This window comes from Chionomys nivalis, chromosome 9 (assembly GCF_950005125.1).
Source record: "Chionomys nivalis chromosome 9, mChiNiv1.1, whole genome shotgun sequence".
Lineage (NCBI taxonomy): Eukaryota > Metazoa > Chordata > Mammalia > Rodentia > Cricetidae > Chionomys > Chionomys nivalis.
This window is the reverse complement of record NC_080094.1, coordinates 21328279-21343131: the sequence shown is the minus strand read 5'-3', so window position 1 is coordinate 21343131 and position 14853 is coordinate 21328279. Positions and strand designations below refer to the sequence as shown.

The 14853-nt window shown below is 48.0% G+C and overlaps 1 protein-coding gene across 4 annotated transcripts in view; it reads left to right on the top strand.

Moving 5' to 3' along the window:
* The window catches only part of Dlgap4 (DLG associated protein 4), a 152298-nt gene that overhangs the window by 121404 nt on the left and 16041 nt on the right, over positions 1 to 14853 (top strand). For all 4 annotated transcript variants that reach the window (XM_057780264.1, XM_057780263.1, XM_057780266.1 and 1 more), the window contains one exon: positions 13398 to 13759. In XM_057780264.1, coding sequence (XP_057636247.1) covers positions 13398 to 13759 — 362 coding nt within the window. The remainder of the gene's footprint in view (positions 1 to 13397; positions 13760 to 14853) is intronic.

Genomic DNA, 14853 nt, shown 5'->3' with positions numbered 1-14853 from the left:
TGAACACTGTGTACATAATAAATAAATCTTTTAAAAAAAATAAATAAAAGTGGAAGAGGGCTGACTCCACAGAGTTGTTTTCTGACCTCCCTTGGCCTGCTCACACACAAATAAATGTTTTTTTTGTTTGTTTTTAACAAGGCAATTATGTTAGAGCAGTAGAATGAGAATAACTCCTGTCTCCGTATGTCACAGTGGATCTGTAGGATGTTCTGCTCTGTCTTTGAAGTGTTTTACTCTGCACATTTGAGGCTGTCTTGCCATTTCCCAGGGTTCTGTAGTACTAAGAGATATCACTGCCCCGTCTACCTCCAAGCTTCATATTCTGTTTGAATTCACTTGCTGTTTCCTAACTTTGAGGAAGGAAAGGCAGAGTATGAACCAGCACCTGTTCATAAATACATCACTTGGGTTAGTAATGGGCACGAGCCCAGCCTGAGGCCTGAGTGCACTCTAAGAATTCAGTCTCAAAAATCAGAAAACAGATGAAAAAGGGTAACAAGCCAAGTTGGAGATTCAGGCCTAGGGTTTTAAATGTATATTTTTGTGACTTTGGGATGTGGGATGAAAAAAGTCATTTGGTAACTGCAGAGTGGCTCATGGTAGAGCCCCTCACTCGCGTGTACTGTTCATTACTCCATTTCTCAAAATTTATGAAGTTTACTACTTCATGCACACAGCCCAGTGGCATTAGGTGCATTTTCACCATTCCACACTCCTCCCATCTGTCTCCAGAGCGCCTCATCATCCCAAAGTGAAACTACACATGGACCACTCCTGCTGCCCCAGCCCCACTGCCCTACATCTGTGTCTGATTTGACTAGTCTGGGTGCCTCATCCAGGAGCCCACTTTAAGAGGGAGATAATTTGAAAAGTAGGGTGCAAGGGGATCTGTGAATAATTAGCTCCCATGGTGGTGACTAAATCTCCTTGCACCCTGCAGAGCTATTTGTGTATGGCTGGGTTCCAGCAGAACTGGTAAAGGCCTGCTGCTCCCTGGAAGAGTGTCCTCCCCAGAGTCTGTGGAAAGCCTGACACACAAATACCTTTGTGGGAGCAGAATCATGGGATGGAGAGGGCCCCAGACATAATTCTTCAGTTGTTTGCAGTAGGATCTGAGCCATGTCTATCCCTCTGTGTCAGTGCTTCCTTTGGGAAGGGACAGTACTTCCCAGAATAAGTTAAACAAAATATAATGGACTTATCTTTTCATCACTAAGCATGTAGCTCAATGTCCAGATGTGTTACATGCAAAGTAATCAGGGCTCCTGGTTTCTACTTTGTGGAAGTGGCGTTTAGAAGTAAGATCACTTGCCCACAGTCATATCGTATAACTCCAAACTTGACTGAAACCCAGCCATGCCTGCTCTTTGAATTGTCCCTCTCCGTATTTTTTTTGTTGACCAATCTTTTGAAAACCTGGACTGGGGAGCAAGAAGCTTTTTCTATCTTGCTGGCTGTGAGACATTGCCTTAGAAACTCCTGGATTGGTCGTACTGATGGGAGTGTATGAGGTGGGGTAAAGATTCTGGTAGGAGATCAGGGACAATGACTCTGCCATAGGAATATCATCCTGCATTATTTCCACAGTGATCATTTTCCCGATCCTTATCCTTGGCAGCTGTTGTTCATATTGGACCCAATACAGGTAGCTCAGTCACAGCCTTCCCACTGAGCAGGGATACAACTTTAGGGTCCTTCTCAACACATGAAAAACCAGTCCACCAGGTGTAGCATGTCCAGTAGGACCTGTGTCATCCCCAACTTGGGCATTTTCCTGTGTTTCCAGATAGGTAGCAGTCCTAGGAGGGGAAGGGACTGTCAAGAGGCAAGTGATGTCACAGGTCTCTTTGTGAGAGTAGAAGGGTCTGGTAGGACGGCCAGAAGCCTTGGGACAGTGTTGGCAGAACACCTAGAAGGGTAGAAGCTTTCAGGTACCATCTACCTTCTTGAGGTCCCTGGGGTGCAACCTGGGTTTTGAAAGCACTCTGCTATCATCCTGCTGTTGTTGGAAGGGAGGGCAAATTTACCTACCCGTCTTGCCAGGTGGTGGTGGCACACGCCTTTAATCCCAGCACTCAGGAGGCAGAGGCAGTTGGATCTCTGTGAGTTTGAGACCAGCCTGGTCCCCAAGAGCTAGTTCCAGGACAGTCTCCAAAGCTACAGAGAAATCCTGACTTGGAAAAAAACAAAAACAAAAAATTCAAACTTACCTGTTTTGCTGACAACAGCTGGTATTTTTACTATTTGTGAAACTGGATGCCATGAAGTTGGATCTTGACAAACACTGCAGGGCTTATACTTAGCAGATAGAACATGACTTGCTGTGTAATGCTGAACAGAATCTGAGCCTTGATTTTTTTTCCTTAGCGGCATAAGGGAAAATGGTAAAAACATCTTAAGGGGTCAGATTATAAGATTTAGTTCAAGAACCTCATACTGTGACCTTTGAAAGCAATCTTACCGGATGTCACCGTGCTGATTTCAGAGGTGCTGGGAAGGTAGCTCAGGTAAGAGAGGCTATAGGAGCATGAGGGAGAGGCACAGAGATGACACTTATTCCTGCACCTCTGGCTTCTGCCCACTATGGCACCTCTCTGATTCTGTTACCTGTGTTTTCCTAGGCCTGAGATGGAGCTAGAGGCATGCAAACCACAGGTCTCCATCTACAAGAAACTCGGGGTCTAAAGGCTTAAGGCAATAAATAGGCCAGCAAATCCAGAATGGCATCAAAGGCCTGTATTTACCCAAACAGGGGTGCTGACCTGGGAGCAGAGCCTGGGTGGAACCTGAGGAGACTGTAAGGTGACTCTGAGGGAGGAACACAAGGGTGCCCTCCTTGCTAGAAGGGTGTTGCAGGCAAGGATAGTCCAGGGGCCTGGAGGTGTGATTATTGTGACTTGACAGAAATAGTATACCGGGAAAAGGTGGAGGGATACCAGTGCCAGCCGTGCACTGTGTGGGCACAGGGGCAGGGGACTGAACCCTCAGCCTGGCCTCTGGCCGGTAGAGTTCCTAGAGTGCCTGGAATTGAGAGGCAGCTATGTGGGCCCCTGAAGCCATAATAGGGACAGTTTCTCAGCTGCCTGACCAGGAGTACCATACCTCCAGGCAATTTCTGTGGCTTATGACCCAGCATAGTGGATTAATATTAATTAGGGATTAATTAAGGATGGGGGAACTGCTGTCTCTTGATAGGCTCCTGTCTGGGAAGTTTAAGGACCTCACACTGACTTTTGGGCACCGAAGAGAGACATTTCACTGGTGCTCGTTCCTGCACCTCCGCAGCTCCTCTCAGATTGGGACTACAGGGCCACATCAGAGATGGTCCTTTGTAAATGGCGGCAGGGCCCTAATGTTGGGATTACAGGTGTAGGTCACTGCCCCCGGCTGCCATGACTTTCTCTTCTTTTTTTTTTTTTTTTAAAGAAATATTTATTGTGTGTATGTGTGTATGCACACAGATAACTTCAGGAGTCAATTCTCTCCTTCCACAATCTGAATTTCAGAGATTGAACTCAAGTTACCAGTCTCGGAAGTAAGCACCTTTACCTAATGCTCTGTGACCTTTTAAGAACCAGAACCCACTTCCTGCTCCCTGATGTCACCCCATAAGGTGATTGTATGTGTCCACTCTACAAGCACTTCCTGGAATGGGATAAATTGAAACTTCTCCCTGTGTGGATTGCCCATTGCCAGGCTCCAGCCTGAACATGTCCCTTTCTCAAGAAATGCCTATGTCATCTGAGTGTTGCCCAAAGTCAGGGGGGCAGCCTTCCCTGACCTGGGCCTTCTTCTGGCCATGAAGCCTGAGACATGTCTATGGTCAGCCAGAGTCTCTAAGGTATTTTTCACACATGCTGTTTTCTTGTGTCTGAGGAGAGCCCTCTCCTTCCAGACCTGAGAGTTGTGTCTGCTGACCTGAACTGAACTCCTGGTTTTCCCTATTTAGCCCTGCATTCCTTTCATCTCTTTCTCAACTGCCCAGGGTTTTTGGCTTCTGCTTCTGTTACCCAATACACCACCTGTCACTCCAGGCACAGTGAATGAGCCTGTTGACACCGCCTTTCTATTCTGGGATGCACTTGGTCATTCAAAATAATGAAGAGAGCCCAGCAATTGAGGTGTACGGTGCCTGGCAGCGTCTGGCTTTGCTCATTGGATTCAGAGCCTGCAATGGCTTATGAAAAGCCTGGGTTTTGCGACCTGTTACTGAGGTTTGATGTCAGCACTGCAAGTGAGGTAGATTTTGAAACTTTCCGAGCAGTGCTTTGTAGGCGGGGCTCCTGGGAAATTAGCAGAAAGGTTGACAAGCTGTGAGCCAGTATTTGAAAAGCTCGGGTTTATTTTCTGCATCACCTCCCCCCACCTCCCACCAGGTCAGGCAGACTGTACATATTGAAGGTTGGCGCTGGGCTGGAGTGCTGGCATCTTGACACTGTCTTCTTACCAGCACTTGTTCATGTGGTTATACCTATGGTGCACAGTAGGAAATTTGTGGTTAATTCCCATGCTCAGAAACTGTACCTCTTGTTTTAGTACTGCTAGAGTTGGGGTGATGGTGATAAATAAGCCCCGGGGCATAGAACATTCACTGTGCTAGGGCTCTGAGGAGAACTAGATGATTTGTGGGCTCAGCACAGGGTCAACAAGGGGTTAATGCTGCCCCTTCAGATTGCTCATTGAATACAGTGGTGGAAATGAATTTCAGGAAGCACCCCACTTGGTGCCTGGGCAGGGAATGGGAGTTAGGATGAACAGGTCAAGAATAGAGCAGGAGAGGGAAAAGCTCAGGTTGGTGGGAGGAGAGAAGCAAGACTCTGTAAAGTGAACTTTTGTCCTAGGACAGAGTTTTGCTGGTGGGGGGAAGGGGGAAATCCCCAGACTTCTGGAGGTGGCAGGGTCACTTCTCTGGGAGAGCAAGGCTAATGTGAGGGAGGAGAGGATTCAGATCCATGTGACCCATTCCACTTGAGATGGCCTTGGACCTCCCTGTGGCCCTGCCAAGTGCACTGGGGCTGTGGAGACAGTAGTCTGTCTGATGTGCTCTAAGATTCTCTGATTGCAGCCCAGCTCTGAGGGATTCTGTGGACATGGAGGAGGGTTGAGAAGTTGAGGACCTTGCTGAGAGGAGGCTACTCTCTTTTCTCTCTTGGCCTCTTTCCCAGCCCCTCTTTACATAAAATTTTGCAAAGCTGTGCTCTGCTCAGTGTCTGTCCTGCTGTACCTTGGCCCATCCTGCTTTGCTCCTTGCCAGTGGGTTGGCCATCCATCCAAACTTTGTGTCTTCCAGAAGGGCCTGGTTTGTCTCCCAGGAGGTATGCACGCCCTGATTTGTTCAGAAAGCATGGTTTCAGGAGTGGTAGTGGTTCACCCCATGAACAGTGGAAAACACCCCATGTCATTACCTTGACTCCCCCACCAGACCATTGAGTATCACACCCTTCTGTGGATGGTCAGGGCTATGGCTATAGTAGATATAGTAGGGGTTGTGCTCCCGGCCCTGTACTTTCCGTGTGTGCTCCTCTGTGAAGTGGGGGAGTAACAGATAGAGCCTGCCTCATGTCTTGGTTTGAGGATTTAGTCAGCTACCATATAGTATAAGTCAGTTCTTATTGCTCATGGTAATTATGTTCCCAATGAATACCAAACCCTGGCTCCTGTGTGAAATACAGGGTCACACTAAGTCTCTGGTCACAGTTTCTCCAGTCAATCAGTACACTTATTTCATGTGTGATTCCACTAAAATATTCATTATTTAATATAAAATGGGTTTATTAATGTTGAACTCATGGCCAAGAGCAGTATGACTCATGCTTGAATGAAGTGTATCTAACACATTTTTTCCCATGAAACATTTCTTGCCCATGGACACTGGGTAACCCTTCTGCAGTACACTTGGGATTCATTAAACAGGCTTCCAGAAAACCATGAAGAGCGCAGCAATAAACAGCATGAAAAGGGCTCCTGCTGGCTGGATGAGAGCCAGCATGAGAAGGCAGTGTCATCTCTATCTGTTGGGACACACATGTCAGAATGACCATAAAAGCCCCAGGGTTTATGCTTAGAGTTGATGTAAAGAGTAGAATCCTGCTCATCTCTGGAACTCTTACTAAGGCCTGACCTCAGTTCCCCTCATCGTTATTACCTATGGGAATGCAGCATAACTTCTGAGCGTGCCAAAGCCAGGACCAGCTCCTTGAGCTTTGTAACTGTCACCTGTGTGACACCTTTGTAACCTGTTGACTTCTGTGGACACTGAGGCCCAAAGCAGGTGCAGATACAGAGTCCCTGAGTGGGACTGGGTAGGTTGGACCTTTGAGATTGAAAGGTCTCATAGTGCCGTAAGTTGAATTCTTCCAGGGAGCAGGATGGAAAAGGGACAAGAAGTGTAGAACAGGAGGCAAACCCCAAGGAGCAGGAATGTGTGGGTGATGCAGGTGAGGGTAGCTGTAGATGGAGACAAGGGTGGGAAAGCAGTTGGGGATGCTCTACTATGGAGCAGCCCTTGGGTACCCTGTGGTTGAAGAGCATCTCCTGGTGCCTTGGCCCCTCCCTAATACGCAGGGGATCGTGGGACCTGGAGAGTACTAGCTTGAAAGGTGTTGCCAGTCCAGTGCTGTTGACTTGAGGCACCTCAAGGGAGGTGGTGCTGCTACACAGCAGCTGTCAGCAGGATGGTGGCTCTGAGGGTAACCTGTCCCTGATGCTGGCTTTACTGCATAGAATTCTTTCCAGCTTCCCTACTTCTGAGGTGGAGACAGGAACGAGAGAGAAGCCTGGGATTGAATGGTGCTATCTTGGAGCAATTTGTGCCATAACACACAGAGAATGTCCTGTTCTAGCTTAGGATTGGCAGCCTCTTGTTGAGTGAGAGCGGGAATGAGATCTTCAGGCCTAGCAGCACCACTAGAAGGAAATAAGAGAACTTGATTCTGAGATCAGCCCTGTCTACTCATGTGGAGCCTGGAGCTGGGAGGCCTTCTACGACTAAGGTCTGTTCCGTTTCCTTCCTGTCATCCATTCCTTGAGGTGTCTAGGGCCTTCTCCTCTATCTTCACCATGCCCCAAGAGCCAGCAGCCCGAGGAAGCAATGGCCTTGGGATCACCTAGCCCAGCTCCCAAACAAGCACTTGTAGAAACTAGCTTCTTAGGGGCTGCTGTGGGCTCCCTTAGGAGATGGAGTCCCAGCCACCCTGAGTGTCTGATGCTCTGTCTAGCTAACAGACACTCTGGCTTTAAAAAGCAGAATGTGGAAACATTCACCTGACCTGGCAGTGGGTAAAATCTTTAATATTTTACTTTTTGAGACAGTCTCATTGTAACCCCAGCTGATCTTGAACTTGCTATGTAGTGGAAGTTAGCTTTGAACTCCTGATCCTCTTGTCTGTACCTTCCATATGGTTAAGCCATACACAGGTGCCACTAAACGGTGCCTGCCAGATGAAATCTTGAAGCAAAAAGGCAGAAATGAAGTACTCTGGTCAACTGCTTCAAAGAAATGAGAATTTGTGTGCTGAGGGACAAGGATGCTAACTACTTTGAGACTGTGTTGCAAATTGGCTTCTGCCTTGGCATGAGGGGCCTGCATGGCTAAGTGGTGGGAGGGAAGCATGTGGTTGGGGGTATATATGAATCATCATGCTGTGGCTTAGCAGACGCTTTGAAGTTAAGTACAAGGGTCCTCAGACAGTTATACTGAAAGGGTGTTCACTCCCAAACTTCTCAGGGAAAGTCAGAACTTTCCAGTAATGAACCAAGAGTTAGTTGGTTAACATTTAAACTATGTTGTAAACTCTGACACCAACATCTCTGAGGGCAGGGAGGCAGCAATCAATTGTGAGAAAGCAGAGCTATGCTTCTCAGTTCTAACCTCTTAGATCTCTAGGCCGTTTGCCTCCCTCTGAAGTTGATTTGACATAGGGTACCTTTGCAGCCTCTAGGCTAGGCACTGGACACCAACACACAAGCACCATGATTAAACATGAGCACAACCCTAACCCTGAGTGTTGCAGTTGATAGAAAGAGGGAAGACACAGGGTGGAGGAGCTGATAGGCCAGGAAGTACAAGGATGGAGAACGGTTCCGTCTGGAAGAGGTACATTTGTAAAGACACTTGAAAGTGTGGTATGTTTGGAGGAGGCACACTGACAAAGTGGGAGGAGTGGAAGCCATAGAGAAAGCTATAGAGAAAGGTTAGTGGGGACCAAAACAGGGTCCTGAATCAGGAAGGCTCTTAGGACCTTGAAGACTAATGTGTTGGGCCAAAACAAAGTGGCATCAAAGTACTGATGCCAGAGGCTGGTATCAGTTGTCTTCCTTTATTGCTCTCCTCATTATTGAAATAGACTTTCCCACTGAAACCAGGACTTACATTTGAGCTGGACTGACTAGCCAACAATCCCCTGGAATCCACCTGTCTGTGTCCTGTCCCTCCCCCACCCCCAGTGCTATGCTCAACTTTTTTTTTTTTTTTTTTTTTTTTTTTTTTTGGTTTTTCGAGACAGGGTTTCTCTGTGGTTTTGGAGCCTGTCCTGGAACTAGCTCTTGTGGACCAGGCTGGCCTCGAACTCCCAGAGATCCGCCTGCCTCTGCCTCCCAAGTGCTGGGATTAAAGGCGTGCGCCACCACCGCCCGGCTTATGCTCAGCTTTTATGTGGGTTTTGGGGTTCCAAATTGAGTCCTAGTGTTTGCTGAGCAAGCCCTTTTCCTACCGAGCCACCTCCTCACCATTAAATTTTATTCTTTAAGGTTTTCTTTGGTTTGGTTTTTTTTTTTTTTCTGATATAGGGTCTCTATGTGTAACAGCCCTGGCTGTCCTGGAACTCTCTTTGTACCAGGCTGGCCTCAAACTCCCAGAGATCCTCTTGTCACTGCCTCCCAAGTGCTAGGATTAAAGGCATGTGCCATCATGCCTGGCTAATTTTAATATGTATTTTGTGTGTGTGTGTGTACACATACACATATGTGCAAGTGTGGAGACCAGAGGAAGGTGTCAGGTGTCCTGTTCTTTTTTTCCTTATTTCTGTGAATCAGGGGCATGATGGACTGGGCATTGTTTTTGTTTTCTGTTTCTTTTTTTAATTACATTTATTTAGTGTGTGTGCACATGTGTTACAGTGTGCGTGTGGAAGCCAGAGGACAACTACGGGAGTTAGTTCTCTCTTACATTTGGCTTTAAGCACCTTTACCCACTGAGCCACATTGCCAGTCTGGGTAAGCTGGAGGCCATGAGCCCTTCCATTCTCTTGTCTCTCCTACCCCTAGCACTGAGGTTACAGGAGCATACAGCCACGCCCAGCTTTTATGGGGTCTTCATGATTACACAGCAAGTAATGTTACCCACAAAGAAAGAGGATGTCACTCTACTCTGAGCCCTTACTGGTCTGGAACCCACTGTGTTAGCCAGGCCTACATAGAACTTGGAGCATCCCTGAATTCAAACAGGTTCTAGGATTACAGTATGGGCATGTACTTAACCTGAACAACAACAAAAAAAAAATCTTAATTGTTGGCAGTTGTAGAATTTGGGTAGCAATAATGAGGTTCATTTTCTTATTCAACAGCTGTTTATTGACAGCCTTCAGTCCTTGAGTCATTATCCTGAGTCTATGCCAAAACAGAATTCCCACTACTGCCCCTGGCCTATCGCAAGTGACGAGTGAATCCTTAAAGGTGGGAAAGGTGACGAAAGAAAAGGAAGTGACACTTGAACACACAAGGAACTGTGTGGGAGAGCTGGCCAGAATGAGGTGTTGGCAGTAGCAAAGGTCAGGCCCTAGCCTCTGTTCACATGAGAGAAATGAGAGCCGTCCTGTGTGAGGTCAGGGCCCAGTAGAGATATGCCTTCCCCCTAAGGAGCCCCAAGTCCTCTCTGCTAGTCTTAGCCCTTATTTAGCTGGGGCCTATATCCCAGAGCCAATCCAAGATATTTCATTTTTCCTGTTATCTGTCTGTCCAGTCCTTACTGCCTTTTGTCTAGCCTCTCACACATTCACTCCCCTTCTAATGCCAGGATTCAGGCCTCTGTGTTCTTCAGGCAGACCCTGGCCCTGTGTAACCCTGAGAGGTAGGCTAGAACTCTGTCTCCTTTCTCGATCCCTGGCTGTAGTAGAACCCTCATCTCCTGGGAGACAGCACATTTTTGCGACCACCATACATAGTATCTGTTCCACCATACAAATGATGACAAGGACCCTGTCTAGTTCTGAGTTGTTCCCTCCTCTTAAGAGGTGAGTTCTTGGCATTTTCATAGTATTGCCTTCAGTGCGCCAATCTTGGGCATAAACCTACCACCACCGTTACTGAAACCTGCTTCCCCTGGGACTTTTAGGCTAGGCATTCTCATTCCTGAAAGCCTAGTAAGTCAGCCCTGTCTGCTGTGCTCTGGTAGCATCGATTTTAGTAATTGCCCTGTATGTTCATCTTATTATGGAATCCTCTGTCTCCCCATACTGGTCACAGACCCTGTAGCTGGAGACTTATGAATCTGACCTAGTTCCTCTTTCCTAGATGCCAGTAGGACCATTCCATACTGGGTCATGCAGAGCCTGGCTTCTGTGATGTAGCCTATGTCATCATTCCTTTTCTGCAAGGTGACTGCTTCACAACTGGTGAATGGCAGAACAGGATTTGAACCTGGGCTTGTCTGGTTCATGCTGCTTCCTGGCTTCTGGACCCTTACCAGAATAGAATAACTTGAGACAAGCAGGAGAACTCCTGCCCTCAGTCACAGTGGTGCATCTATCTCAGAGTAACAGTGTAGGGCGGGATGCTTTGAGTTTGCCAAGGACTGTGTGAATATGGTGTGCTGTTGCCAGTTGGAAGTACCAGATAGATGACACTGGAAAGCCCAGAAAGCAAACTCCTGCCCCTAAAGTCAGGTCTCTGCCTTCAGTCTAGATCCTTCCTGCCCTAACAGTAGGATCTGGGCTTGGATATGCCTATGCCTCTGTGCCCAGCTGGGAGGGTGCCAAGGCCTGGGAAACAGTGAGGTGGGCTGTACAGTCCAGTAAATGTGGTTGCCACTGAGCACTGCTAACTCTGGGCACATTCTCCAGCCTTTCTGAGGTGCATGTACCCATCTGTAAAGTGGGTATGATTGATACCCCACCTTATAGAGCCACAAAGCCAACTTTAATCTGTCAGCCTGTGTAGTAAAGCCTGCCCCTCCTCCTACCTCTCCTATGGTCTTTTTTTTAACCCAGAAATGTAGCTGTCCCACACATCCTCAGTGATCTCCCCTTAATTTAGTGACAGAGACTGCAGGTGAGTGTATGTGAGGAAGTCCTGTTTCCTCCAGAGGCCTGAGCAGAGCTGGGAAGTTTGAGAGTGGGAAATAAGAACTGAGTGCAAACACCCAGGCATATCACCAGTCGCCAGTCTCCTGGCCACTGCTGCTGTAGTCTCTGCTGCTTTAGCAACACTCGTCTTAAGTTTTAACTCACTTGATTGCAGGTTTATATGCAAGAAACAATAGAGAAGGTAACCTGTATTGCCCTGTAGCCAGTTTCCATGGATCTTACACCAGGATGGTGGCAAAAACACAGACCACCCGTCTTACAGATTTCCCTGTTAGTGTGCTCATTCTTGTCCATGTTCAGTGAGTGCAGTTTCTTCTCATATCAAGTTTCTTTAATGATGCCATGGTCGCAGCGACACTGAGCAATTCCATCACTGCACATGTGTAGGAGTTTATTTTACTGTCTTCCCTCCTGTCTTCCCCATTGTCTTCTCCCTGGGTATACCCTCTGCCCTGGCAGTTGCTAATCTGTTCTCATTTAAAAAATATCTGGTCATTTCAAAAATGTTATAAAAATAGTCATTCACTGTGAAACTTTGAGGGATTGCTTCACCCACTAAGCACAAATGACATGAGATTTATTTAAGTCATCATGTGGCTTAATTCATTTCTTCTCCCTAGTATACTCCATAGTATAGATGTGCCACCATTCAATCACTTAGCTACTTATTTTCAGTTTCTGGGCTTTACAGAGAGAATTGCCTGAACTTGCATGTTTATTTCTTTTTCTTTTTTTTTTTTTTTTTTTGGTTTTTCGAGACAGGGTTTCTCTGTGGTTTTGGAGCCTGTCCTGGAACTAGCTCTTGTGGACCAGGCTGGCCTCGAACTCCCAGAGATCCGCCTGCCTCTGCCTCCCGAGTGCTGGGATTAAAGGCGTGCGCCACCACCGCCCAGCTCCCCCATGGTAACTTTTTTTTTTTTTTTTGGTTTTTCGAGACAGGGTTTCTCTGTAGCTTTGGTGCCTGTCCTGGAACTAGCTCTTGTTGACCAGGCTGGCCTCGAACTCACAGAGATCCGCCTGCCTCTGCCTCCCGAGTGCTGGGATTAAAGGCGTGCGCCACCACCGCCCGGCCGCATGTTTATTTCTTTATGCTACTTGCCTGATTATTCTTGCTGAGTTGTGTGATAATTGCATGTCTGATTTTATAAGAAAATGCCAATCCTTTTTCCAAGGTGGTTGTGTCACTCAGTTTCTCCACAGCCCTAGTGTTTGACTGTGTCACTTTCTCATAGCCATTCTATCAGATTGTGTAGTGGCGTTCTCTACTGGCAGATAGAGGGCTTTCTCCAGCCTCTGTAGCACTGGGCCTTATTTGTGGATTGTTATTGGGTGGGTACCATCTCTTTGATGAGTAACCCCTACTCCCTTGGAGGGGCTGGCTTGGGTCCCTATAGGAGAGGGCACTCAAGACCTGGATAGGGGCTTGTTTGGTGTGCTCTCATAGGAGAGGACACTTAGAAGGAAGGACTGAGAAAGGTCCCTGTTGAGATGTAGCACTGCTGGAGGAATTCATCTGGTTCCAGACAGTGCAGCCTAGGAAGCGAGCACTAACCTGTGCTGATGTGTGCCCTGCTGCTGCCAGCCCCAGCTGACTCAGACTTTTGGCAATGCCTGTTTTCCTGAATCTTAGCAGGAATAGATAGAAGGATCAGGCATGGTGGAAGCTTTGTATGAGTAAGTGGGTGAGAATGGCAAAGTGTTATGTATTTTTTTTGTCAGATGGGCAGAATGTTCACACAGAAGGAGTGGGGAAGGAAAGTAGAAAAAAGGCTAAGAAGCTGCAGGACCCAAACGGTCACAGAGTGACCTGGGGAAGGCAAGATAAGTTCCTCTGTTACTACCTCCTCCTGACATTGGTCATGCTTTGTCACAGCCTTGTGGAGAGCATCTTCAAGTAATATTGCTTCCCCACTAGACTTGGCCTTGCAAGAGGGTAGACAGGACCTATGCACCTGTATTGGTCATTGCTGTGTGTGACTCTCACTCTCTGACCTTACCCAGAGGATTCTGAAGCAAGAGCTTGGCCAAGTCAGGCAGGGCCTCTACGGATTAGAGGCTTCACCTTCATCTTGCCCTCCTCTCGCCCATCTGCAGGTTCATCATGCCTCGTGGCTTATAAGAAGACCCCACCACCGGTCCCTCCACGTACTACATCAAAGCCGTTCATCTCAGTCACTGTCCAGAGCAGTACTGAGTCTGCTCAGGACACCTACCTGGACAGTCAAGACCACAAGAGTGAAGTGACAAGTCAGTCCGGCTTGAGCAACTCATCAGATAGCCTGGACAGCAGTACCCGACCACCCAGCGTGACACGTGGTGGAATCAGCCCAGGCCCTGAAGCTCCGGAGCCACCCCCTAAGCATGCAGCTCTGAAGAGTGAACAAGGGACACTGACGAGCTCTGAGTCCCATTCCGAGGCCATCCCCAAAAGGAAACTGTCGTCGATAGGAATACAAGTAGGGGTCCTTTTTGCATTGTCTTCCGTCCACTCTGTGCACCGGCCTGTGTGTAATTACATCTAGTGGAGGCCCACTAGGTCTCCCAGGAAGAAGTGTTTTGTCTGTCTATTCGGGGGCATCTGCCCCAAATTGCCCAACTAAATTTTGCCTGTAGCCACACTCGCTTGTATCCAGCCACCCATGCTGTGGGTCCATAGCTGTGGACATGTTTCTGATCCTCCAGTGGGTTGTCCCAGTGAATGTAGTTACACTCAGCCAGCAAGCTCCTGTACACTGTTTGCTGTCCACTGTCTGTCTGTCCACTTCATCCTTTGCCCTGCCAGAAAATCCATGGGAGGTGGGGCTGGTTTAACAGTTCTCTAATCCAAGGTCAGCTCGATACGGAAGCCATGGCCCCGCTTGGCAGCGGGAGCATCGTGGAGCATAGACGCTGATGGGCTAGAAGCCTGGGACCAGGGCCCTTGAGCCATGGGGGTTGTTCAAGGGGAACTTGACCCAGAGCCCACTCAGGCCTTGGGGACAGGTAGGTCTCTTAAAGCACCAGACCCGTGGTGAAGTGAGAAGTGTGATGGCAGTCTGTATGCCTCCCTTCATGAAAAAGGGTCCAGATAGGCAGGGACGGCCCTGTGGCCAAATCTATTGTATACTTAAATCCACGGTATCCAGCTTACCTTCCACTGCCTGGAAGTACCCTGTTTCAGGTGTCTGTCTTCTGTTAGCCAAGTGAGGCAAATTGAGCTTAGCCTTGCAGTTTCTAAGAATTGATCCAAATCCAGAGAGTCCTCTGCTAGCTGCTGGACCTCCAGTCTACAGTAGAAGGCAGTGAGGGAGGCAAGGCCAGCTGTAGTAGAAGATGGGGTCGGGTGTGGGGAAATGGAGGACCACTTCCAAGCCAGCAGGAGGGTAGACAACAAGGTGAGATCTATTGCAGCAGCATTAGGGCTACAGGAATGTCTCTCCTCAGCAGCAGGAGTGAGTGAATGCGATCAGGTTGACGATAAAACACTAAAATGTAAAAGGAGTGAGGGATGCAGAGGGAGCCTGGACAGAACAAAATATGCTGACAGTTCCTTATCTTTGCCTGGGTTCCC